Source organism: Calliopsis andreniformis, chromosome 6 (genome assembly GCF_051401765.1).
Source record: "Calliopsis andreniformis isolate RMS-2024a chromosome 6, iyCalAndr_principal, whole genome shotgun sequence".
Lineage (NCBI taxonomy): Eukaryota > Metazoa > Arthropoda > Insecta > Hymenoptera > Andrenidae > Calliopsis > Calliopsis andreniformis.
In genome coordinates, this window is record NC_135067.1 from 22,755,788 (window position 1) to 22,781,973 (window position 26,186).

The window sequence follows — 26,186 nt, forward strand, 5'->3', positions numbered from 1 at the left end:
TCACTCTTCAATTTTTTAATACGGGATATGGTCTTGTATAAAGCGTACAAATGTTATTAGTTCTATCATAGTTTATTTTAAACGAATGAAATTTCTACATTGACACGAATTTCCATTATTTTCCAGCTGTCGATGAGCCTAGGGAGAAGTAAGTCCAACGCTTCGAGCGATGAACGTTTGTTGCTTCTCTAGGCTCTCTTTTTAATTTATCATTTGCTTTTTAACCGCTTCTTTTACTTTTATTTCTCACATGTCCTATTTATTTGCCTTGCTTATTACGCTTCTGTTTTTGTCTATGCTTTTAGCTGCGGAGGAACCAGCTAGTAGAAGGTGAGTGTTTCTTCCTTGCGTGTATGCCTGTGTGCAGAATTTCTTTTGGTTTTCCTGACCTTTACTAACCATAAACAATCTCTGCAGCAGCTACTTCGATGGTACACCATCGAATGGTCGATCAGAACGCAACGAATGGTTTCGTCGATAATGTTTAGGTGTACATCAAATGCGGTTGGGTAAAAATAACCGTCGCGGAATGTTCGCTATTTTTGGGCTCGTTCACGTGCGCTTGTTCGAACGCACGCACTCTCGTCCGATAAGAGAAACCGACAGCTTTACTTCTTCTAGCTACCCGATCGCTCAATTTTCTTCTTCTGCCTACGCATTAGGGGCTGACTGGTCCGTGTGGAAATAGAATCGAGAACGTCCATCCCTATTTTCATTCTCGGTCATTTAGCCTGCAACTTTGTTCCGGGAATGTATCGCTATGTTTGTTCTTTCACCTAGTCATCTCTCTAATATGAAATGATTTTAACATGACAAGAATACTATTATCAAATGTGGAATATCAATAGAAAACAATAGAAAGGTTCAGAAGTTTCTGGTCATGTCACTGTGATATGTACCTCTTTTCATAAAATGCAGAATTATATTTTTAGGATAAACAGAAATTGGGTCGAAAGTCGTTTCTTCTGTGGGAGGGAGACACGACAGGGCGGTCGACGGGACGTTATATTTTCGGATTGGATCGACAGACGTGATTCCCGTGAATTTCTAAAAGTAACGCGAGCCTTTAACGCTTAAACGTTTCTGAATATTAACCATCGTCATAGGTCGAAGCTGCACGCAACGACCAACCCATGTATTCTTTCGAAATCTTCCTCGAGCAATTGGGAGTTTTAACTTTCCTAAGATTAGGAACAAGCACTAATCCTGAACCGTGTAGTGAATCGACTGATCGGCTATGTTGCGTGGAAGCCTGAGGAAACAGCTGCAGCCTACTTCTTCGCTAAACTTAGTTGCTACGAACCTCGCGTCTGCGATCGTTCTTTCCTCTCGAGTCCTGTTGCTTTTATTTTTGCCACCGCTCCGACAATCTTCCCCTATCTTCTGAAACTTCTCCGTAAATGCGTCTAATTAATTGCCAGAGTTTTTTGTTTGTAAAGTCTGCTTAGTAGCAGAGGGTGAAGAGTGATTGCCGCTGTCACTCAATCCTTTAGAATAGCTTCGGATTAAAGTGGCGTCATGAATGACGCAATAACTTCCCGGAGAAGTCCCTCTGAAAATGAGCTGAGCCACGAATGAAGGGAGGGTGTTGAACTCGTCGAGTTTTAAAGTGGCTCTTAACGGTTGGAGCATCTCTAAAACGAGCCATCAGAGAGTTGTCTTCCCGCTAGGTAACAACGAGGCTACAGTACGATATTGCTCATTCGTAGATGGTTTAAACAAAACAAAAGTTATTTCTGGCATCGGGTTCGAGGAGATCAGTCAAAATCAGCGACTGTGGAAAATGGATTCTCTGTCTGGCCAAATCTTGTCTCGCTTTTGCCTCTAGCGAATAGCTCTTATAAGTTAATGACAATCGTAATTCATGGCACGAAACAATCTTGCGCAGAATTCTATGCCAACGTTGTCTTGAAATTCTCGTTGCGTCTGACTAACAACTGGCTCATTTTACTGGCAAAGGATTCTCTTTACTAACTTTGTCAGATTGGTCTTCTCTAATTCAATGGACGTATCGGTGTTAATTGCCGTCTAAACTATCCTTCGGTGTGTTATGCGCGATCCAACAAACGATCCTTAGACTCCTGGCGGTGATTTGAAACGTCTGATCCGGGTTTACAGACAAATCGACGGCATCGCGCCAACTTTTGCGAAAAAGCCTTCTATCAGACAAGAGGACGATGGTAAACGACTACTTTTCGAATGTCGGATCACAGCCGATCCCACGCCAAAAGTTACGTGGTTTCACGATGGAAGTATGGTCAAAGACTCACCGCGGCATAAGGTTAGCCAACTCGTATCAATTGCATTCTTCTAACTTACTATTAATTTTACGCCTACGTGCTTCGATGCTTATGCTCATTGACCATCAAAATTTTAGCTGACTGTCGACAAAGATGGCCACTCGTACTTCGCGACTCTGGAAATAAAAAATGTGACCGTCGAGGATGCTGGCAAATATAAGGTCACCGCGAAGAACGAGCTCGGCGAGTCTAACGCCACTATTTCCTTAAATTTCGACAGTAAGTACCATCAAAAATTCCCAATATTTCTAGCTGTCAGTGTACTTAAATCTCGGTCGTACGGTTTACATTTGCTTCCTTTTCGCTTAATTTGTTTTAATATCATTTGAAGGCCTCTCATAGGTAACTATATGTTTTATTCTTTACTATCTTCGTATTTTTTCTAAAATACGCGAACCAAATGTTTTTGTACTTATTCCGGGTGACCGAGGCATTTAGCACATTTCATGAAGAGATGTTGCTATAAACGCAAATGTAAACCGATCTACCGGCCTTTACCTCTTTACTTTTCTTCATCTTCACTCATTCGGGATGTATATCGATGATCCTCTCTATCTTCAATTCTATACTTTTGAGTCTCGCAAAGTCTGATCCTGTTTGTCTCGTCCATTTTATGTCATTTCTGTTTTATTCTTTATACTTTCTGTTCACCCTCTTTTTTTATTCCATTCTATCTGTTTTTTTTCTTCCACCGTCCAACTTTTATTTTTTAATGGTTTATCTCGGTCGAGCAATGAGCACGTATCGATTGTCAGCTCGACGGAGCGACGATATACAACCCGGTTGATTTTTAATCGATCGACTAAAAGGAACACAACAGGACCGTTCGTAGACTGCAAATCAGTCTGATTAATCTGTAACGAAGTGCTGCTTTAGATCATGTATTAATTTCGATCGGCATTCCGAGTGCGACCGATTCGTAGAACTTTGATCCTCTACTATTTCAAAGTTGACATCTTCGTTGACAATGAAATAAGTGAATTCGGCGAACGGAATGCGGGTCGATCTCACGCTGACGCTTCGTTAGGTTGCTGCAATCACGTACAATTTTTTTCTCTTTCACCCATACGAATCATACCGTATAATAAAACAATAATCGAGAATCATACAGTAGACATGTACACGCATACGCTCGTCTGGTAATACAATCACGCACAAGATTAAATTTGTGTTTTAAAAAGTAGAAATTAATACAGTTCTACTAAAAGACATCACACTAAAAGATCTGATAACAGTACATAGACTTTCTATAATTCATTGATAACTCAGTGTTTAACGAGTCTAATCACGATTACGATACCTAATTACGATACCTAAAAGGATTTCATGGAGTGGTAAATGTTCGTTAGCTTCTTGTCGCAATGGAAAAATCTGAATAACCGTAAAACTGAATTAACCACTGAGATTGTTTAAAATGACAAATGAGACATCGCGAAACTGTGACGGGCATCGGTAGATGATTCGCGTTTTCGTTCGATTCTCGTTTCGATAAGGAAGAGAAAAGACACAAAAGCAACCTAAATTAGGAGATGTCGGCCTGTCGACACTTTCAGTCCTACTTCGAAGTGGTCGACTCGAAAACAATATATAGGGGATTTATCCACGATCGTTGCGAAAGCAGTGGCGAGAGGGGTGCAGCGTGAAATCGAATCGATACGTAGCTCTGACCTTGAATCGAAGGGCTTAAACCTTCCGCAACCAGGTCGAAGAAATGGCGAATCGATCGCTTGAAGCGAGATGCAGTAGGCGATGGTGCGAAGGGATTAAGCGATAGAACAAATATTGGTAAAGACATGTACTGGACACGTAGATTCGTTTGTGTCAACGTAGGCGACGAGGCGCCCGTACCTGACGACGGTATTAAACCGACCTTCACCGAACGACCGGTAATAAGGCAATCCGACGACGGTAACACCATCACCTTCGAATGCCGATTAGTCGGCGATCCGAAACCGAGTGTCAAGTGGTAAGATTTCGTGTCCCCTTGCAAGAGGAAGTACGCCAACGCGAGACCATTTTAGCGACCCTTCGTAGTTCCCCCCGACACAGCATGCACTTGGCCCCCCACGTCGTCGCGATCTCGCTCGCAGCGGAGAACAGAGACACCCTTCCCCTGGCGAACCCTCGCGTACTTCCGATCGCGTTATTGTTTGGAAAGCACTGAGCATGCAGCACGTTTTGATGCGCACCAATTAGGTATCACGGTACCGAAGAGGTCAAAGAAGGCGGAAGATTCAGCATGTCGCTGGAGCTCGATCAGAAGCTGTACCATCTCGTCAGACTAAAGATCGACAACGTGGCGAAAGGCGACGCCGGCGAGTACCGAGCGGTCGCGAAGAACAAGCACGGCCAAGGGGTGGCGACCATTAATCTCAACTTCGAGGGGGGTGACAAGTTGAAGTATGCATCGAAGATGGTTGACAGACCAATGCTCGTCGCGTCGCTACAATTTTCGAACGTCTATTTTTCTTTTTTTTTCTTTTTTTTAATAACAAACATTCTGAATAATTGAATCGGTAGTCTTGGGAAGGGAATAAATCGAAAAGTACGATAAAGCTTTCCCAATTTCCATCTTTTGCTTTTCATTCCCTTCTTCAGAATACCGATTCAGTTGAGCCTCGAGTGATCGAGGTTCTACTGTACGCGAAGTCACGACTAAGAGATGTACCGACGCGGCGAGTGTGGTCCTCGGAAAAGGTTGGAGGATCGCAGGTCTGATCTCCGCGCAGTGGAGAACGGAAACGTGTGTCTGACGTGTCGATTTACGCAGAATACCGGATGGTAAGCCCCCGCGTTTTCCGAAGAAACCGACAATCCGACAGGAAGGAGACATCTTGATCATGGAGTGTATCCTGGAAGCGCACCCTGTACCGGACATAACGTGGTACCAGGGCCAGAAACCGATCACCGACAGCAAACGCGTGAAGATGTCGCGCAAAGCAACTGGAAAGGACACGTATTTACTCACGCTCGAGATCTCGAATCCGACCAAGGCAGACGGCGGAAATTACCGATGCAACGCGTTTAACAACTTCGGCGAGAGTAACGCCAACATCTCCCTCAACTTCCAAGGCAAGTCCTCCTCGATGCAACAAACACTCGGTTCTCGTCGGTTCCTCCACTTCTCTTTTTTCATTTTTGCATCATGGCCAACGTTTCTCGTTTTTTCAAAACTGTCGGAGAGACCGACGAGACATCCCCTGGAAACACCTTCCCTTCTACCTCCTAGCACGTTCTTCTTCTCCCCGTTAAAGTCACTCGTAAGTTTTTCTCCGAGGAATGTCGTTTCCATTCGCGTTCTTCGAGCATGCGTACGAATAGGATAAGTTTCGATGCCTCGTCTCTGAGAAAAGGTAAGTATATTACGCTGTCGCTAACTAACCGTGAAGTCCTTCACTCATTGCTTCTTAACCCACGGATCCTGATCTGAATTTCGAAAAGAGGAGAAAGCTCGCGAATTCAGGAAAGGATCGAGTGAGCAGTAAACTAATACCATTGAAAGTTATTAACTCGTTGACCGTCTGACCGCGATTTCCTGAACCTACTTGATGGATAATCGCGGTCCGACGCAGTCCCTTCTGGCGCGGGGAGGCCGTAAGTAGGCGCTGAAACTCGCCTATCCGTGGATTTGCCTAACCGTGGATCTTTCCAAGATGCAGAAGAGGGACCTGGTTTCGCGCCGACGTTCGTCGAGAAACCGCGCATCATTCCGAACGAAACCGGTACCTTGATCACGATGAAGTGCAAGTGCAAGGCGAACCCAAAGCCGGACGTCACGTGGTTCCGTGGGACCAACATCGTTAAAGAGTCTTCGAAAATCTCGATCAAGACAAAGACTCTCGAGGAGGATGTTTACGAATTGATCATGGAAATTAAAGTAAGTGGGATACGCGAAGACACTGATCCTTCAACGAACGGTGGATTTTTATCGTTCGAACACTAATTGATATAAATGACGTGTCAGGATCCTGCGGCCCCGGATGGTGGCACCTACAGGTGTCACGTGCAGAACGAATACGGAGAAAGCAACGCGAATTTAAATTTGAACATCGAGGCCGAGCCGGAACCGGAAGGCGACGGACCGACCTTCGTGGAAAAGCCGCGCATACAGTCCCAGAATCAGGGTAAACTCGTGATAATGGACTGCAAGGTCAAGGCAAATCCGAAACCGGAAATCGTGTGGACCCACGCTGGCAAAGTGGTGAAAGAATCCTCCAAGATCTCCATCAGTGTCGTTCAAGAAAAGGATGACATTTATTACATTAAGTTAACCTTGAACGATCCTGGCGCAGATGATTCTGGCTTGTACAAGTGCAATATTAAGAATGCTCTCGGCGAACTGAACGCCAATCTTACGCTTAACGTTGAAAGTGAGTTTTCCTTGTCAATATTCTGTTTCGTTTATTCACGGGAAATTTCCTAACATATTTGCGATATATTCCAGTTATACCTGTGATTAAGGAGAAACCAAAGGTCGTGAAGATCGTGAAGAAGAGGACAGTCGTGGTCGAGTGTCATGTCCTTTCCAAGTTCACGCCAGAGTGCACTTGGTTCAAAGAAACGCAAGCCGTCAAGGAGGACAGCAGACACAAAGTGCACGTGGAACAAGTCAAGGAGGTACGTAGAGTCACTCTTTCCATAGTCAGTGAAAATTAGTGAGCGACGATCTTATCTGGTTTCACGAGAAAATACTGTCTTCACTCGTAGGGAGAGTTTGCCGTGAAATTAGAAATCGAACAAGTTTCGGCCACTGACAAGGGTATCTACAAATTGGTAGCCCGCAATGAGAAGGGAGAAGCCACATCTCAGGTGGTGGAAGTCACAGAAATTATGGAGGAAGGCGAGAAACCCAAGATAGCGTCCGGTTTAAAATCAGCGGTGAGTGTTTTGTCGCCATGTATTCGATCTTCGAAAGTATGAGTCGCTTGTTTGAAAGAATTGTACTATTCGAATTTTAGGAGATCGAGGAAGGCAAATCGATCGAATTTGTCGCCAGTCTTGCGAAGCAAGATCGCAAAGTAACCATTACTTGGTACCGGTAAGCTATCTGAATTGATTAAGATTCAGTGCTTCGATTACTTCTCTTACGCTTATTTTCAAATACCAATGTTTTATTTCTGCAGAGATTCCACGGTAGTTAAGTCTTCCAAGGATATCATGATCTCCTTCAATGGTACAGACATGAAACTGACCATTACGTCTACTTCCACTTCATTCTCCGGAACGTACAAGGTTGTCGTCAGCAACGAATTCGGTCAAGACGAGTCGTCTGCCCGATTGGTCGTCAAGGTAAGAAATCTTGGATGTAGTCAATGATTTCATTTGTAATTGTCATCTCCTCTGATAATCAGCATAAAAACTGAAAGTATTTCCTTTGAAATTTGTCGATTGAACCGCTCGTTCGTTTATGTTATAAGTGTTCCCCAACATGGAACCTTCAATAATGTCAATGAAACTTGAATGTATTGTCTACGTAAAAGTATTTACCTATTGGGGAATAGTTGTTTACAATGTCCTAGAATGTTGCATGCAATTCCTTGTACAAATTATAGAAAAAGGAAGAGGAAAAGAAGAAGGAGGAGGAAGAAGAAAAGAAAAAGAAGAAGGTTGAGAAGAAAGAAGAAGAGAAAAAGGAAGAAAAGAAGGAAGAAAAGAAAGAGGAAAAGAAGGAAGAAAAGAAGGAAGAAAAGAAGGAAGAAAAGAAGGAAGAAAAGAAGGTAGAAAAGAAGGCAGAAAAGAAGGAAGAGAAGAAAGAAGAAAAGGTAGAAAGCATTAACATTATAAACAAATTCTACGATTAGAAGGGCTTAATCCTCTCGTTTGTTTGTGTCCCCTTTGCTCAGATTTGTTTACAATACCCTGTAATTAACTATTGTGTCACCTTTATCATTTACACGTCAGTCATAGAACAACGATCACAAAAACGAAAACTTAATCTTCTTGTAAACGTATAATGATATTATAGTCGTCAAAAGGAAAATTAAGTTTTCGTCCCGAGCACACGATAATCCGGCTCTTTTGAAATGCATTTCGGTGTTACGACAACAAAAGGTAAAGCATTCGATCTGGACCGACGAGGAGGATGATGAGTACGAGGAAAGTATCCTCGAAGAGGAAGAAGAAGAAGAGGAGGAAGTGGTGAGTGTAATCGAGTCCAGTATTGCCGAGCCGATTATCGAAGAACCAGACTCAGAAACACCTTCACAAATGGAGGTACACATACAAATACACATACACAAAACATATTTACATAAATACAAATATAGATTAGACAGTAGTGATTTTGCTGCAAAGTATATATGTTTTTTATTTTTATTTTTTATTGAAAATATTTCCTCGTTCTAGAATACATATTCTTTTTGCTCATTAATGAAGGTACTCTCTATTTTCTTTTACATTTTTTCTCAGTGACAGCCAAGTACTTTTTCAAGTGCTGACTATTTACAATTTTTTTTTTATTATTTTCAAGGATATACCAGACCACAAACAGAACGGTATTGACAAACCTGCACCCAAGAAGGTACGACTGATTTTTTTTTTTTTAGTTAAGAAAGAAGTGTAGCAAAACAAAAAAATTATAATTTTCATAGAAGGACAGGAAACTCAAGAACTTCACATTATTTACATTTAGGAATACAAAATCATTTTACCATTCATATCCGCCCCTTGTAATCCCTTGTGCAATTGTTATATTTGCAAACAAGTTTTGCTCTCTTGTCATAAACAAGTGGATCCTTGACCTTTGTGATTGTTATGTTTGCAAACAACTGCTTGTGTGTTAAACAAGATAATCATACAGCAAAACTTCTTTTATTCAGCTCTACTTGTAAGCAAAAATACAAAGTTATTTACAATAACATATCCTAATGAAATTATTTTTTATTCTGTTTCAGAAACTAGAAGTCCTTCAGGTGAGCAATAACTGCGGAATATTAGAATGTAGCATAGTATGCGCTCGAATCAGATCATTTTTTCATTGCGAACATGTAGTAGATAGTGTTCATAAGCGTATCATTGAGTTATTGCCTGGTCGCAACACGAACTATTTTTTGCTTCTGCTAATTGAAATCTTTTATTTTATCTTTCAGCTTACGCTAAATGAAATATTCTCTCTTTTCAGCTTTATTAATGCGCCAGTTCTTACTAATGAATGCATTTTAGCGACTGTTATATTGTACTTTGATTTGCGTCAGTACGCTTTTCTGCAACTCTGAACTTCTTTGATTTTCAGCTAAACTAAACTTGAAATATACACTGTCGCATAATTCCTACACTACACAGTATCTAAATTTTCAAAACAGCTGCTTTCAGCAAATAATTTTTAGAAGCTGGGCTATTGAAACTTTTACTTTCCCTGTGTCTGAAATTTCCTGCATGTTACGTTTGGTATGTTATATATTTTGTGTATAAGCATGATTTACTTGAAGCTGATTTTTGTAAAGCTTAGGAAATCGATCACGAACTTATTAATGCTTACTTTTTCACATCACGTAGAAGAAAGAGGTCATTGTAAATAATATAGAGAAGAGAAAATTGATAAAGGTGAGAATGTGGCAACGTATTTTGTGCTGCTTGTTGTAGATTGTAGAAAATTAAGTGGAAATGTGAACACTATTATGAACTTGTTACTTTTTACCCCTCTGTAGAAAAAACCTGAGGAGAAGGTCGAAGAGAAAAAGGAAGCAGAAAAGGTAATTATTTTTATTCAAGGTAGTTACAAATGGAAACGTAGAAACGAATATTTTGTAATTCTAATAAATAAAATTCCTTTTTATAGAAGAAAGTCGTAAAGAAGGAAGAAGAAAAGAAAGAGGTAAGTGTGAATAATATGATTTATTGAAAGATCTAAACCTAGCAGATGTTACAAATACATATTTTACTTTAGGAAGCGACGCTGAAAGCAGAAAAAACGGTATCTCGGAAGCAGTCTATCAGTAGAGTAAGTTTTGCATCTTATAAACCACTTGCACTTTTACGATTTTCTAGGAAAATAATTGACACATATATTTTTTGATATATTTATAGGTGGAGGAACTACGAACGGAAAGCCGAAGAAGCTCTCTGGTGTCCACCGAGGAAAAGGTATGATTCTATTTACATTCATTTCTGTTTAACAAACAAACAAACAAACACGAAAAAAATCCGCAATCACCACGAAAAGAGCTAACTGCTTCATAGATATCCAACTATTTAACGAATTTTTTTATTTGTATACGTAGATAAGCGAAGACGGCATCACATCACCGCGACGCTTTTCTATACAAAAGGTACACGAACACTTGCCGACAAAACACAGATTGAATGAGACCCGTACAGTACACAAAACAAAAATAAACAGGTTAAATAATCTTTCACTGATAGATCATATTTGTGTTAAACAGACTGAAGAAGAAGTGAAGACGGAGAGTCGGCGGTCTTCCATCGTCGAGAAGAAGGTGACAGCTGAAAAGGTAGGAAAACACATTTGGAGAGAAATTGATATTGTTGTTTTGATTTTCTTGTGTAGTCCTCGTAGAGTAGATTATTTTTTCATATAATTCTTGTTTCTAACTTGTACGTGCTAAAACACTGTTACGTACGAAAAAAGTAAGTACATATTGTGTGTAGTGTTGAACCTTCTTAAAATTGACGTAAGAAGGATAGTAATTCAGTGTTTTAACATTTCATTGGACAAGTCGCACATAAGATTAGACGGAGAGTCGAAAGGAAAACGATAGTAGAATACATAGGAATTGAAAAACAAATCTTGGAAAAAGAAATTCCACATTTTTTGTTTTATTTTTTTGTTAAATATCTTAGACTGGTAGAGAGACCCCCAGATTACACGATGCACTACATTCACATACCACGACACACTTACATTACTCACGTGGGAGGGTAAGACCCGAGACATTCTTGCAGGATGAGCCGTACACGAGATATCACGTGTTTAAACGAAAGTCTGTAACTGAAACTAAGGTAGACCATTCGCAGTTATTTTTTATCGAATTTAAAAATCAAATTGAAATATCCATTCTAAAATACATATACGTATCACTAATATTATTGTAGATTTCGCCTACAGAAATTGTTAGCCAAACAACAATTGAATCAGACGATGAAATCGAGGTAAATGACTTAGCTAAGTTAAGAACAATTGATTTTGTACTATCACGGAGAAAAAAAGATTGTTTATAAACTTGTACTTGTAGGATATTTGGGCATCGGTGCCAAGAGAGCCGGAAGTAAAATCCATTAGAAGGAGAGAGGTACACGTTTTACGAACTATAAGTTTATAAATGCCCATCGAGAATGTTTACCTCTAATGACGCGACTTTTCTCTTTTAGGAATCGCCAAAATTGACTCCCAAAACATATAAACCCGATACTGTAGTAAAAGTAGAGGTATATAACATTGAAACGCTAATTTTTTCAAACGATAAAATAGTGTATCAGATTTGTCTCAATGTCATACTATTTTAGGACACGCCAAGTGTGAGACGTATATCTATTACACACGAATCTCGCGAAGTATCAGATATTAAGGTAGACTTATTATTTTAAAATTGGCTACGGTATTGTAAATTGTTCTCGATGTCTTATAACCGTGGACAAATAATTTATAGGATAACTCTCACCAAAAGCGCAAATCCGAACGCGCCAAGTCACCGATGGATAGGCAGGAGGTACGGGAGAAGTACATTTTTTTAAAACTTTTTTTTGTTCTTCGCGAATATTTTGCATTATTCACGAGAATATCGTTTTAGGAAACATCTTCATACCCGAACCTTAAACCACGTACACATAAACCTATCAAAGATGTTGAGGTACACGACACACTATATACTGGTACCTTACTTTTTTTATTATAATTTTTTTACATTACTATAAGTGACAATTTCAGGCTACTATTGAACCAAGGGTTATCAAAACCGAGGTTACATCAATTAGAAACGGCGAGGTACACGATTGTTAATATGTACTACGATGATTCGTCTTGTCAACATTTTTTATTTTCTTTTTTTTGTTTTTATTATAGGAAATGTTGGCACCTAAATTCGAACAAAAATTACACAAACCTGGTGATGAAATAGAGGTAGATAATTCGTCATGTTTGAAGTGTATATCGCGTATACACACAATACTTAAAACTACATATATTTTAGGATATTTGGGTGGACAAGCCGAAGGATCGCGAAATAAAACCTATTCGAAAACATGAGGTATAATGAAACACTAAAACGTACACGTGATAGCGTGATATATTTTTGAAATTACCGCGTAGAAATGTGTTTTTACTACACACTATCTCGTTTCAGGATGATGTAAAACCAATACAAAAATTAGACTCGCGCAAACCAAACGATGAATTAGAGGTATTACATGTTACAATTGCACTACATCGGCACATTTGTCGAGAATAAACTAAATCTCATAATACATTAATTCTAGCGCACCTCGATTAATAAATCAAACGGCGATAAAGTTACACCGTCACAGAAAGCTGAGGTACAACACGATAAAAAACATGAGTAAAACAATAGAACACTAATTATTTTTTTTTTAACATGACATCATTTTAGGATACAACACAAGCATTGAAACCAACACTTACAACATCCACACCAAAAGTAAACGATGAAATAGAGGTAGTCTCTCAAAGTATTTTACACTTAAACATTCAAATTTTATGCATAGGGAGAAGTGAATTTATTTTTTTAAATATTTATAGGATATTTGGGCAGATAGATCTCCTGATCGCGAGATTAAGCCCATTAGGAAGGGCGAAGTGCAGGTATTACATTTTCAGGAGATTCCAGAAGTTAAACATGAATCCCGCGATCAGAGAATAGATACTGATATAAAACCATATAAAAATCAAAATCAGGGGAATAAGCTAATTAGAAAAAGCGAGGATCTACCAAAAGCAGTATCTAAACCAATAGAGCAGAAACCAAAGAATGAAATAGAGGTAGTTTCAGCATATCGGAAGCATCGATATTTTGTTGCAAATTAAATGGAGTAAATAAATGTAATTAAACAAACACTTTTTAGGATATTCAACAAAATAAACCGCGAGATCGCGAAATCAAATCTACTAAAAAGTCTGAGGATGTACCAAAGTCAATATCTAAGCCATCTGTGCAAAAATCAGAAAATGAAATAGAGGTAGTTTTAGTGTCTCAACTGTTGACATATTGTTAATGGAACGTCGTCCAAAAAAAAATAAATGTAATCGGGCAAACAATTTTTAGGATATTTGGGCAGATAAACCACAGGATCGTGAAATCAAGTCTACTAAAAAATCTGATGATGTACAAAAGTTAGTACCTAAACCAGAGATATTGGAACCTACCAATAAACTTAAGGTAGCTATAAAATGAAAAAATGTAAAGGTTGTAGTAGTATGAATAGATCGTTATAATCGGTCAAACATTTTAGGACGATCAAAAAGAAAAATCTCGAGTTCGTAAAGTTAAGCCTACTAGAAAAGCTGAAAATGCACCGAAGTCAGTCCCAAAAGCACGAGTGCAAGAGCCGGATAATGAAGTAGAGGTAGCTTTAACAGATAGAAATATAAAACATCTACAGAGGGTTGACACAGATAGATAAACATTATTCAATGTTCATATTTTAGGATATCTGGGCAGATAGACCTCAGGACCATGAAATTAAATCAAGTAAAAAGATTGAGAATGTAGAAAAGCCTAAATCTAAGCCTAAGCCAAAAGTCCAACAGACGAACAATGAAATAAAGGTAGTTCTAGCATATAAATATTGCGAATATTTTCTAATAGAGATTGACACAAACAGACGTAAATGAACAACTAATTTGTAGGATATTTGGGCTGATAGGCCACAGGAACATGAAATTAATCCACTTCAGAAGAGTGAGGATATACCGAAGTCAGTACCTAAGGTGCAAGTTCAAAAACCAAATAATGAAATAGAGGTAGTTTTACCATCCTGAAAATACAAAGATGCTATAGCAAACTTAGTACGTCTAGGAAATATAATTAAATAAATCATTTTTAGGACATTTGGGCAGATAGGCCACAAGATCGCGAAATGAAATCCATTAAAAAGACTGAAGACATGCCGAAGTCAGTGTCTAAGCCACATACGCAAGAGTTAAATAATGAAATCGAGGTACTTCTGGTATATTCGAAAGAAAACATCATTAAGTAATTTAAAATAAATAAATAAATATAACTGGTAAAACAATTTTTAGGATATTTGGGCAGATAGGCCACAAGAACGAGAGATTAAACCTATCTGGAAGGAGGTAGAATATTTTTTTGTTCATACGGACACTAGAACGTTGACCTATACTACTTAGAAACTGAATATTCAATTATTTTAGGTACCGCAAAAAATAACTATCACAAAACCAGATCAGACACAACACAAAGATGTTAAGGTACACATACAGACACTATTCACTTGCAATTATAACAAAAGAAACATTTTCTATGTAAATAAAAAACACATTTTAGGATGTTCAAAAACCGAGATTAAACGACTCAAGCGGCAAACCTGATTCTCCAATATCTAAAGAAGAGACGCCTTTAAATAAATCGACTAATACAGTAGAGGTAGAATAAAATATAAAATATTACAATTAATTGTAATCACACTACGATTAAATATAAAAACATTTTTTAGGAAAAGGTTAAACCCAAATTGAAAACTACACGTAAAAAAAGCGAAACAGACAAGGTATACACGGACATGTACATGTAACAATAGTATTACAATTTTACATTACAGTGACATAATTATTGTAATCATTTTAGAAAGGGCAAACAAAACCAAAATCTGCTCGCAAGGTTGGCGATGCGGGCAAGGTATAATTTTTTTCACTTTTTTTTATATATAGTATTTTCCAAACATTATTCGATTATGTTTAGAAGCCGTAATATTTATAACTTTTTTATAAACAATTTTAGAAGGATGAACCTACAACAAGACGTAGATCATCAACAAAATCAACAGAACGGTCTAAGGTACACGGAATAAAGAACACGATACACTGTAACATCTCTCGAACTTTTCACATTCTTTGCATTCCTTTATTTTTTATTTTTTATACATTGTACCTGTTATTTATCTATACGAATATTATCCAGGACGATGAGCCTAAATTAGACTCGAAAGAAGATTCCGTCTCCGTCGAACCTAAGGTACACGAAACATTTGTTTTTACGACTACACATTACACTCGCTCATTCTAAAGTAAATTTTTATCGAGAGTCTTGACTGTCTCGAGAGGATTGAGTATGTGTTAACAATTGTTACGTATTTTGTCGTCCGTTTGTTATAACTAACATTAAGTTTAGTGAAAATCGCGAATGCACCTTATCGCTTTCATATTTTTCTAGAAGCAGGAAGTCACCGCTAAAACGAAGGCCGTCAAAAAAGAGGAAACGAAGGTACTTGAGTGTATTCAGATTTGTGTTAATTAACAAATACATGTCATACATTAAAACGTGTAAGAGCAACTATAATTATACAATACACTAATTTCAGGAGGAACTTAAATCTAAAACAAAAGTAGAGGAAGCTAAGGTACATAAAACAGCAAACATATACACGTACATTATACATTGATCCTTAAGATTTTTTACTCTTAGAGAGTATTTTTCATGGTACGATTGATTTTTAGAAACCGGAACCCGCTAAGCCAAAGACTACTCCCGGTAAACCCGAGGAGCCTAAGGTATACAAAACTCATACATTTCTGAAACATGTATTATATTTTATAGCAGAACACATTAGAGACAAATACGATACACGAGACTATTAATTTTGTAGAAAGAGGAACCCGCTCCCAAACCCAAAACCACCCTTGGCAAACCTGAAGAAGCAAAGGTACACATTACATTACACTCTTATCACATTTATCACTCTACCTATGTATCAGTTTCTTTTGTACACTTTACACGCACGCACACTACACATCACGAATTACTTTTTTAGAAGGAACAACCTTCCACCAAACCCAAAACTACACTTGGTAAACCCGAAGAGACAAAGGTATACGAAACATTACATGTTCCTTTTACACGCGTACAAATTTTCTTGTACACTTTACATGGACGAACACTATACATTACACAATCATTTTTTAGAAGGAAGAACCCATTACCAAACCCAAAACTACACTTGGTAAACCTGAAGAAACAAAGGTATACAACACATTACACTTTCTTCCATTGTTTATTTTGAACACCAATTTTTTTATACACTCTACATATACAAATATTACACATTACGTAATCGCCCTTTTAGAAGGAAGAACCTACTGCCAAACCCAAAACTATACTTAGTAAACCTGAAGAAACAAAGGTATACAACACATTACATGTTTTTTATTTTACATGTACCAATTTTTTAATACACATTACATAGACGAACACTACACATTACACAATCGTGTTTTAGAAGGAAGAACCCGTTACCAAACCCAAAACCACACTTAGTAAACCCGAAGAAACGAAGGTACACAATACATTACATTTTTTTATCCTACACCTACAAACTCTTAGCTGCATTTTTGACGAATATACACTATACGTTACGTAATCACATTTTTTAGAAAGAAGAACCTGCTCCCAAACCCAAGACCACCCTTGGTAAACCCGAACCGCCCAAGGTACACGAAATCAATTTCTTATTTCGTGCATCTCAAATTTACACAAATCAAATAAAACTCTAATATTTTCTTCAGAATATAACATGAATCTTCATAAGCATTCACGTATCATCTAATTCTTTAGCATCATCTCATCGTTTTATTTGTCAAGGACAGCATTTATCATGAAAAATAAAGGTTTATGTCTAATTTTTTTCAGCGAGAATTAATCCTGAATCACTGTAACAAAGAATGTAACAATTTTCTTTTCAGAAAACTCATCGTAACAAGGAACTTAACAAAGCATATCACAACGTCGTCCTATGCACATGAATTTTAACTTTCTTAATATTTCTAAGCCGTTCTTTTTATCGTTTGTTCCCCTTTTTGTTTATAGGCAGAGGAACAAGCCAGGAAGCTCAGTCTCAAGCCTGGAACTAAGGTATTTACAATGATTATCTTTCACGCATAAACTTCATTTACATCTCACTCATGACTGATTTATTGAAATTACAGATTGAAGAGGAAAAGAAGACTATGAATAAAGTTGAGCTTAAGGTGAGTACTTTTTCTCAACTCTATCACGTTTTCAAATATATCAGATGTAATTGGGTCGGAACGATGAGCATCTACATCCCTTGTGCTATCCTTAAAAGTTATCTTAGTCTCTTGTTAAATGCCATTTCGAATAAACAATAATATTAACCGCAGCCAGTGACAGCGGGAGAGGAGAAATCAAGACTACGTAAACCGCCGAAATACGAAATTAAGGCAGACAACTTTCAATCTGTCCAACTTAAACCAGTTTCCAAGGAACCTAAAAAGCCTCAACAGGCTGAAAATGGCAATGCGGTTAACCTGAAGGTACCCCCGCGATAGGGAATCAAAATAATTATTCTCTGTCTCTCTGCGACTACGTCTCTATTAAAAATTTACAAAATGGCATCGCCTACCTTCGATCTTTGATTACTGTAATTTCTGTGCGACTATGAACAAATTATTTTTCTCCTAATAATTCACGAAACTCTTTGCCTTACGATTTCCTACTTTCAACTATTCTCGTTCTTATTTCTTTCTTCTTTCTCTTCTTCCACTTCTTTTAGCACTTACCGAATTGCAACACATTTCTTCTTTCACTTATTCTCTCCTTTATTCTATGACTGTACTTTCTTCTCCACTATTTCGGGACCTTTCTTTGCTTATTATTGGTGTCTCTTTTCAATGTAGTCGATAACAATGTCGATAACAACATATTTCATCGTTCTTCTTTCGTCTCTCTTCTCGTCAACTCACCGAAATCTTTAAAAGTACTGTCTCTTCCTTCTTCTGTTCAATCTTTGAAAAAATAACTAAGGTAGCAAAGGGACTGATCGTTCTTAAGCGCTACCACATGTAACACCTACAGATCTTTTCTATTTCGTGAATGACACTCCACGAAAATGATGATCTACAGCTGTCTGCAATGTACCTGGGCTCTTCTATTGTCGTTAATGTTCTTCTGTCTATCAGTGTTCTTCAGCTTCAAATTTTAACATTGAAATATTTGCACGCAATATAGTCACTAATTGATCGGTGTTTGGTAACGCCTAGAAAACTGAGAAGACTGAGAAGGTGGAAGCCAAGAAAGCAAAGGTGACCAAAGAGAAAAAGGACAGCTACGAACTTCCGGAAATTCCAGATTACGAGAGACCAGTTCTCGAGAAGCCACAGGAATTCGAGTTCAGCGAATATGTGCCCCGTGACAAAACTAAACTCGATAGGCCAGCTACTCAGGTAAGAAAAGGGTTTTCGAATGTTCCACGATCTATCTTAAAAATATTTATATTAACTTTAACCGACGACGATATTAAAATAATTAACTATTATTCTCCTTGATCGAATATTTAATACGAAAATCACTAATGACTTTTCTTTTTCCACGGCCGAGCAGAAATTCGACTCAAAGGTGAGTAATCATTCGTTATTAATACGAGAATGCGAAAATAATTTTGCCAAGCCGTTGCTTGCTGCTTTATCCAAGAATCTATATGAATTTTGCAATAGCTCGTCCAAAAATGGTACGATCGAGGCTCGTCAAAATTTCGTAAGCTCGAGAAAAGTAAGAAGAGTAAACTCAGTAAAGTTCGAATCGACGGGATCACAATCTAGTCGTCAACATCACTTTTTCACGCGCAGCATGAATCAAAGATTACCATCGCGGGCTGTCAGGGTCGTCGTCGGTACGGTGACACGAATCCTCTCCGATAGATTGGCAAGAAGCCTCTGGCCATATTTTCCGTTCTCGTCGAAGATCGTGGCTGCCTACGCGACACAAATACCCTCAGTGGTCATCGTTTAATCCTCGTAACCGCAATTAACGCGACACGACCAACCGTACACCGTAGCTAATAATCGGACTCGAGTGAGATCGCGGTTTGGCAACCGATGAATGTCCCTCCCCCGGCGTGCATCCGGATACGGTCACTAGAGGGGGAACTATTTTGGCAAATAGCTGCTCGTATATCACCCCCCTTGAACCCCCGATTTTTCGATGCGGAGGAACGAGGATGGAGAAAATGTCGATCGCTATTTTCGGTGTTATTGCGTCCGGCCCGCGTCCGGCCCGCGCTCGACCCGATATCTCCTCCTTTCGATTTACCGAGCGATTCGAGAGGGATCAGTCTCGATCTAGTCTCAATCACCGTACGATCGCGATCGCGCCTTGTTATCGTCGTGTCGCGCAGCTTCTTAACGCTATCGACCCCTGGTAAATTCAATCGCTATCGCGCTTTGGCAGGCTTTTTACTTTAAACACTTTTTGTATTTTTCTATTTTTCCTTTTTTTTTTCAAACATTTTTTCTCAATGGAAACCTATCTCTGATAAAAGAAATCGTAATAAATCTATTACTCAGTGGAAATGAAAGTGTAATATCGGACCTGCTAGAGCAATGAAAAATGCTTGAGTTGCCGCTTATCGCTTTCGCGCATTGAAATCCACGAACGATACTGATCTTTCGTCTTCTCGTGAACACAGCCGAAAGTGCCAGAAATCAAAACACCCGAGACCCCGAAAATCGAAGTCATCAAAGACGTTACTCCAGCTGGAAGCAGAAAGGGTTCACTGGTGCCTGGTAGCGGTACTAGCAGTCGACGTGGTTCGCTGATACCACCCGAAGAATTGGGTCGCAGACCCAGCTTGATCATCAGTGACGAGGTATGTTACGAACTATCTATCTCTGACTCGGAGGTATATCGACTACTTTCATGGAAATCGACTGCTACGATGCTACAATATCCATCGAGGTGATGCTTCACCTGCGGTCAAATTTGTCGTCATAGTTTCGGATCATTTTTCTATGCCTCTCAGAGATAATCTGGATAATCTACGAGGAATATTCTGAAAATAAAAGAGATGGATATTGGTGCAACCGTTCGACCTCGAAAAGCAAGTCAATTTGCTCCGAAATGACCCGATCTGGCCGATAGATCGTTGAACGTCTCGGATCGGCGGACCGAATTTTATCGTAAAATTTGTTAATCGAGGTCCCTTTGTCAGATTGCCAAGCAATGTTCTTAATAGCCCGCGATGTCCGACGGCTGCCCAGAAATAATCGCGTTCGGGCCTATTTTCGTGTAATTACTCACTATGAATTTTTGGGTTCGCGGGAGGCGACCGAGTGTGTCCAAAAGCTGAAATCGGTAATGCATCATAAACGACGACAGACGAGATTTTCGAGGGACCCGGGTCCATGCATCATTGGGTTTGGCCCGAGGTCGGAATTGGCTGTGAAAACTAGCGGTTTAATGGAGCAAATCGACCGATGTTTCGAGTGAAACGCTCGCGGGTTACTCACGCTCTCAAATTTCAATTTTGGCCAGTGGAACTTGATTACGACGGTTGAACCGTTAACCTCTTATCCAGCACCGTGCTATTTCTTCCAATAAAATTGAGATCGAGGGTAAACCCGAGAGCGAGGACCAAGACCTAAAACATACAGAACAGTAGCCCGTGTAAGAAGTTAGACCAAAACGTACGTAGATCAATGGCTGCTGTTGGTTAGCCCTAGAACGGTTGGTTCTTTTTTCTTTTGAGTTTCGTAGTGATGTCAGTGATCTAGTGAACCCGTATTCGTGATAGTCTTAGAGCCTAGATATGTCCAATGACGTGAACACCTGAGCTGAATGTCAGCCAGGTGTGAACGTTGGTGTTAGTGTCAGCAAAGCGTGAAAGCTAGTTTAGCATTTCCTGTTCGTGAAACGTCCAAGCAGCCCAGCTTCTGAACATATCCTCCACCGCACCCTTTCTTCTCTTGCGAGACATTACAGCTACGGATCGATCGTCGATCCAGACAATACGATTCTCGAGCGAATAAAAGCTCGAAGCTCTCACGAGCGATTTAGGAAATATTTAAAGCGGAAGACATCTTGAAGATTTCCCGCGACATCCTGAAGAATTTCTACTCGACACTCATATATATGTGCACACATACATACATACACATACACTGATCTTGAGAGAAGCACAGACTGGTAAAGGACGCTTTGGTTCATAGGAGAATAGGAAGCTGCGACCAGGCGAGGTGGTGGACGAGCGCAAGGTGAGAGAAATGACTGAAAATGGAACAGCGAATGCCTCGTCTGCAACCTTACTCGACTACCAATGCACTTATTTCATTCTCACTTGTCATCTTCACTTTTACTTACACATTATATTTCTCTGGCACACACTCGCTGGAACATTGAACGAAGAGAATCCTTGCACCTCTCACGCACGATGTTACAGTTTTCAACCATCTCTATGCACCATTTTTCTCTCTTTTTCTCTGTCTCTTCGTTCAATCATGCCTGCACAGCGCTACCACTGTTTATCATTATTTATCAATTGACCCATCGTACGCGACCAATCCGCGCCCAAACGCGTCGATTTCGATTCATATGCCTGATCGACGGCCGCTTGGACGCGGAATCGTCGTCGTGAACCGAGATTCCAATAAACCGAGTCCAATGTGATCGAAATCGATCACCTTTTGTAATCGAGAAGCTCGGTTCGCGTTCTCTCTCTCTCTCTCTCTCTCTCTCTCTCTCTCTCTCTCTCTCTTTCTCTCTCTCTCTAGTATAATAATTATTGACGCAAAAGAATGCACCACTGCACTATTGCACCAACGCACCACTGCACCTGGCACGGATATCTGCTGCAACCGAGAGTCTATGCGCACTGTCTACCAAACTATTTACTATTAATATCGATAATCATAACGTTGACAGCAACATCAGCAACAACTACAGCAACAGCACCAATGATATTAATACGAATAATAACGATAACAAGAGGAATCAGAGAACAATGCGAGGCGTGTCGGAGGTGAGAGGATTGGGCGAGATTCGACCGATCTTAAATCATTAGTATACAAGGTTTCGAATTCCCTCTGGCAGAGATCGCGACTCGTAGATTACATTTTGGCAAGCATTGTCGCGAAAGGACAGGTATCGGCGTTAACAAATGCCTAGACAACGCGACAAACATCTACGGCATGTGAACGCCGTAAAGAAAGACAGGACGGACGGTGTACGTGCTCGTTACTCCTACTAGGAATACATTTTATGCGATCCGAACACTTGTTACCCTCTGCCAACGGTCGGATGGAACCATCAATTTGCCGGACGGTAAAGGTCGACTGTGACTTATGCTACCGTACATTTAATACTTTGCCGTCGATTAATCAAAAGCGACCGCGTGCTCCAATGGACATGTTGTCGTTTCGCGATTCGTTATTTCTGGCCGAATATCATTCTCGTGCTCGTTCTCGTGCTCGTTCTCCACCCAGACACGTCACGGATTCCTCGACCGATTTTCTCGGATCTTCACTCCTCCCTTTTACTTCGACGTCTTCGTCTTCTTGGCGAACCATTCCTCAAGATTTATGGAACAAGGTATAATCTCGATCGTTCTCGATTCCCTTCGAGTCGCAAATAACGACTCAGTGGTTCGAGCCCCGTTCCAATTGAAGACTCTGCTTCCTCGGATCGAAGAACCATCGAGATTGTTCCGTGAAGGGGACATGAGCGATGCAAATTTTGTTACACCGAAGACGCGAGGAGTTTGGTTAACATTTTTTCGCAGCGTCTTTCTAGACCGCGATTATCTTGTACCTATACTCGTGGTGAGCTAAAGTTCACTTAACGCGAGTCTCACGCACGTCCGCTGATTTAGTGATCCCTTTTGCATCAGCTGGCGTATACCATAGAAATCGATTGCAGATACACTGTACCGCCAGCAAACGCATTATTACCTAAGCCGGTAAGGCCACCCTCGAATATTTCAAAAACTACCCTGTGATCGTCTTTCCTCCATCACAGTCTCTCACTATGTCCTCCTCCACGTTGTGTTGTTTCTCCCTTCACCATCCCGTTTCCTACTCAATAGAAATACTTTTTGGAACTCCATCTCCCCAAAAAAATCAGGTCTAAGGTCTGCAGAGAAGACAAAGAGTTACGTGATCAATTTTGCGTAGTTATAGCTGTTTTTGTTGACTGCCCCAAATCGTAGACCCCCATCGCGATAACAGGCTCAAGACAAACGAGAGCTTTCTCACAAATCTGACTGTAATTTTTTGCAGTTGGGAAGGTTACGGCCCGGCGAGGTGTTGGACGCCAAGGTGAGATTTGTGTTCGCTATAACACAAAGCTTACCTGCCAAAGTACCATCACCTGCGAACTCTTTCTTTTTTATGTTTCTTACCCCTTCTTTGGACCTATGCGTCATCCCACTACTTTTCATATTTTTGTATATTCATTTTTCTCATCCTGCAGACGATTATTTGAATATTTTTGCCGCGAAAAAGCTACGCGAAGATTGGTCGAGCGGAGGGTCCCTACAGTTTTCTCTCAGAATTTCAAATCCTTCTAAGGAACACATTTTTGCACTTTTTATCTACTTTTTTTTCGTTCGAACAATCTTCGCAATGACGAATTGCAGTTTAACAGTGACAAACTAAAACCAACCGAACCCCCAGCCGGAGGGAGCACAAAAAAATGCTGCACACCATCATCGTGGAACGCCGATATTATTAATTCTGCGACTATGCAAACACTTTTTTTAGTTGAATTTTTTGGGGCTACTGCAGCTGCTGTCACTCCCTGCTATCACGGCCTAATTTCACGTGTTCGAGAGAGCACACTGACAACGAGACGCCTATGCGTCTCTTTAATCCAATAAGCGCCCACCCAGAATCGATCGAGACCACCCCGAAATGCCCACCTGTTTACTTTTCTCTTTCGTGTTTCTCTATTTCCTGACCTTTTTCTTTTTTTTCATTTCCACGCACCCACCCACAGAATAAGTCTGGTCGCCCTGGTGAACTGCAAGGGAAAGAGGTTAGCGAAAATTATTGTTTTATAGTTCGTGTATGTCGCAAACGCGCGTCATTTCGAATACTTGCCATTTTTTCTTTTTATTTCGATGCGTGTCGCAAAACTGTTCGCAATGCGTTTGTGAAATGTTACTTGCAGAAAAATGTCGCTCTTCGAGCTTGCATGCTTGGTCGATTATAATCATTTATTTATTTAATGTACAGTTGTAATTTGATATATTTAATTTTTGATCGACCAAGCACAGCACGAATGATTGCAGACGATATAATTCGCGGCTAGTGTAAACGTATGCTTGATTCGAGCAAATACTGTGTTCATAGATAGTAGATATTAGATGGTGGTAAGAAATTTCTTTCTTTTTTCTATGATTTTTAGTTGTTTTTCTTTCTTTGTCTGCATAAAAATTCATGTGCGTACCACCATTCATGTTTCCAGTAGTATGGGATCGTTCGGTGTCAGACGCACCACAGTGGTAACGTAGTGCTTTGGTCAGACGACTAAGATACACTGTGACGCGTTTGGCGCTCAACGAGTGTATAGTAAAAACGCGACTTGCTTGTTTTCGTGAAAAACATTGTACGCAGTGCTAATATTCAGCGAGAAGATATCGTATGTGAATAAAATATTCATCGTGCTCACACTATATGTTCGCGAAAAGGTCCACAAATACGATGACACTCACGGACAGTTTTATGTGTATTTGTTTTTCGTTTTTAATTCGGATTTCCGTAGCGACGTGTGTATTGTATATAAAATTCATTGTGCCTTCTTGTAAATAATCTTATTCATTCTGTAGTAGATTTATGTCAGTGGTCGAAGTAGAACGAGAAGGTGGTTAAATTGTGTCGGTAGTAGTTATCTACACTTCCCGTCCTCTTGCATTTCCACTGAATAATTCCTTCAAATTGTCAATTGTGTGACTCTCTCTCTATTTTTCTATTCTACGTCTTATTGATTCCTCTCACAACTATGTCCATTAACTATGCTCTATGTATTAAGTAAAATTGTATCTAAACGAAACCCGAGGGGTTTTTTTAACAATTGTATCTAACAGCGATGGCGTGACGAAAATCGAGAAATTCCGTAAGCGTCACAGATCTTCTACTTGATACGTCGAGGATCTTATAACAAGTGAGCGATGCAAATAAAAATTTCGGAGATAGAGTTCACCTGTTTCAGTGGTTTAATGAGTATACAACATCAGCAAAACAATTTTCATTTGCACGCAATATACTTATTGTATTATTCTAATTGTGTAAGGTACATCGATCGATGGCTCATACTTTTCATTCTGATTTTTATCTCACGTGGATGAAATTTCTGAAAATATGTAAATCAAAAGAGCCCTCCATCGATGTAGCGAGTAATTAATGGTAATACAGCACTATCTTGTTTTCTTCCCCCCGATTTTGATATGCACTCACTTACTCTTATAAAGCGAAACTCATATTTCATGTATTGCGACCCGGACTTCGTGTAAAAATGTTTAATCTCGTAGTTTTAGGTTTAATCTTGTGACTGATCAATCGCTGACAACAAGACTCGCCGAATTCTTCGGATTTCGGCATAGACGAAGCGAAAAATTCCTCCTCTGTAATTCGAAATCCTACTGTTTATATGTATCCCCTATATGTACCCTCCACCTTATGTATGTTTCATCCCAACCACCTTGGTTTCCGCCTATGACTTTCCAGTCACACTTTTACCATTATTTGAAGAACGAAAATATGGAACCAGGGTGGTTTAAAATACATATATGTTGACCCTTCCCTTCAGCTACGCACATTGAAAATTTCCAATAGTTTGGAATATTTTGGTCACCTTGCTTAGGCCCTTGAAAACAAAGCGGCTAAAGAAAATGCACCAGAGGACCTGAAGGTGTTCGGAAATGTTTTCGAACACGAGTTAATCCTGTCTCGCT

The 26,186-nt window shown here is 39.6% G+C and overlaps 2 protein-coding genes across 41 annotated transcripts in view; both read left to right on the forward strand.

Annotated features, from left to right (window-relative positions):
• Positions 1-26,186, forward strand: part of Bent (projectin protein bent) — a 60,357-nt gene that overhangs the window by 416 nt on the left and 33,755 nt on the right. For 3 of the 39 annotated variants that reach the window (XR_013002213.1, XM_076381153.1, XM_076381154.1), the window contains exons 2-39: positions 127-148; positions 2,119-2,281; positions 2,378-2,519; positions 4,131-4,266; positions 4,497-4,700; positions 5,071-5,372; positions 5,960-6,177; positions 6,265-6,670; positions 6,745-6,917; positions 7,008-7,178; positions 7,259-7,338; positions 7,424-7,589; positions 7,853-8,062; positions 9,194-9,211; positions 9,947-9,991; positions 10,078-10,113; positions 10,186-10,239; positions 10,326-10,382; positions 10,520-10,567; positions 10,682-10,750; positions 15,662-15,712; positions 15,810-15,848; positions 15,946-15,999; positions 16,095-16,151; positions 16,260-16,316; positions 16,412-16,468; positions 16,572-16,628; positions 16,725-16,781; positions 16,879-16,935; positions 17,312-17,356; positions 17,431-17,472; positions 17,626-17,778; positions 18,505-18,687; positions 18,845-18,859; positions 19,929-20,108; positions 21,448-21,492; positions 23,512-23,550; positions 24,230-24,268. Coding sequence is in view for 38 of the 39 variants with exons in the window: in XM_076381153.1 (XP_076237268.1) it covers positions 127-148; positions 2,119-2,281; positions 2,378-2,519; positions 4,131-4,266; positions 4,497-4,700; positions 5,071-5,372; positions 5,960-6,177; positions 6,265-6,670; positions 6,745-6,917; positions 7,008-7,178; positions 7,259-7,338; positions 7,424-7,589; positions 7,853-8,062; positions 9,194-9,211; positions 9,947-9,991; positions 10,078-10,113; positions 10,186-10,239; positions 10,326-10,382; positions 10,520-10,567; positions 10,682-10,750; positions 15,662-15,712; positions 15,810-15,848; positions 15,946-15,999; positions 16,095-16,151; positions 16,260-16,316; positions 16,412-16,468; positions 16,572-16,628; positions 16,725-16,781; positions 16,879-16,935; positions 17,312-17,356; positions 17,431-17,472; positions 17,626-17,778; positions 18,505-18,687; positions 18,845-18,859; positions 19,929-20,108; positions 21,448-21,492; positions 23,512-23,550; positions 24,230-24,268 (3,947 nt within the window). In the remaining variant the exon portion in view is untranslated. Of the gene's footprint in view, positions 1-126; positions 149-2,118; positions 2,282-2,377; positions 2,520-4,130; positions 4,267-4,496; positions 4,701-5,070; positions 5,373-5,953; positions 6,178-6,264; positions 6,671-6,744; positions 6,918-7,007; positions 7,179-7,258; positions 7,339-7,423; positions 7,590-7,852; positions 8,063-8,351; positions 8,514-8,769; positions 8,821-9,193; positions 9,212-9,946; positions 9,992-10,077; positions 10,114-10,185; positions 10,240-10,325; positions 10,383-10,519; positions 10,568-10,681; positions 10,751-15,661; positions 15,713-15,809; positions 15,849-15,945; positions 16,000-16,094; positions 16,152-16,259; positions 16,317-16,411; positions 16,469-16,571; positions 16,629-16,724; positions 16,782-16,878; positions 16,936-17,311; positions 17,357-17,430; positions 17,473-17,625; positions 17,779-18,504; positions 18,688-18,844; positions 18,860-19,928; positions 20,109-21,447; positions 21,493-23,511; positions 23,551-24,229; positions 24,269-26,186 lie in introns of those variants that run through there. The other 36 variants (XM_076381192.1, XM_076381155.1, XM_076381156.1 and 33 more) reach the window with 36 other exon arrangements.
• LOC143181019 (uncharacterized) lies at positions 10,776-15,083 on the forward strand. Of its 2 annotated transcripts, XM_076381196.1 has the most exons (25): positions 10,776-11,258; positions 11,352-11,408; positions 11,492-11,548; positions 11,628-11,684; positions 11,763-11,825; positions 11,906-11,965; positions 12,047-12,106; positions 12,184-12,240; positions 12,319-12,375; positions 12,446-12,502; positions 12,599-12,655; positions 12,732-12,788; positions 12,863-12,928; positions 13,012-13,074; positions 13,168-13,251; positions 13,335-13,448; positions 13,535-13,648; positions 13,722-13,835; positions 13,918-14,037; positions 14,119-14,232; positions 14,316-14,429; positions 14,512-14,565; positions 14,644-14,700; positions 14,777-14,869; positions 14,946-15,083. In XM_076381196.1, exons 6-25 carry the CDS (start codon positions 11,951-11,953, stop codon positions 15,021-15,023), a joined length of 1,545 nt encoding a protein of 514 aa, XP_076237311.1. In that variant the 5' UTR covers positions 10,776-11,258; positions 11,352-11,408; positions 11,492-11,548; positions 11,628-11,684; positions 11,763-11,825; positions 11,906-11,950; the 3' UTR covers positions 15,024-15,083. The 2 variants fall into 2 exon arrangements, with proteins under 2 accessions (XP_076237311.1, XP_076237310.1); XM_076381195.1 differs by having other exon boundaries at positions 13,012-13,251.

What these genes read in the sequence shown, in the direction of transcription:
- LOC143181019 (XM_076381195.1), top strand. An exon ending in AACCTACCAATAAACTTAAG is followed by an intron (nt 13,649 to 13,721) that starts GTAGCTATAAAA and finishes CAAACATTTTAG; the next exon opens with GACGATCAAAAAGAAAAATC. An exon ending in AACCAAATAATGAAATAGAG is followed by an intron (nt 14,233 to 14,315) that starts GTAGTTTTACCA and finishes AATCATTTTTAG; the next exon opens with GACATTTGGGCAGATAGGCC.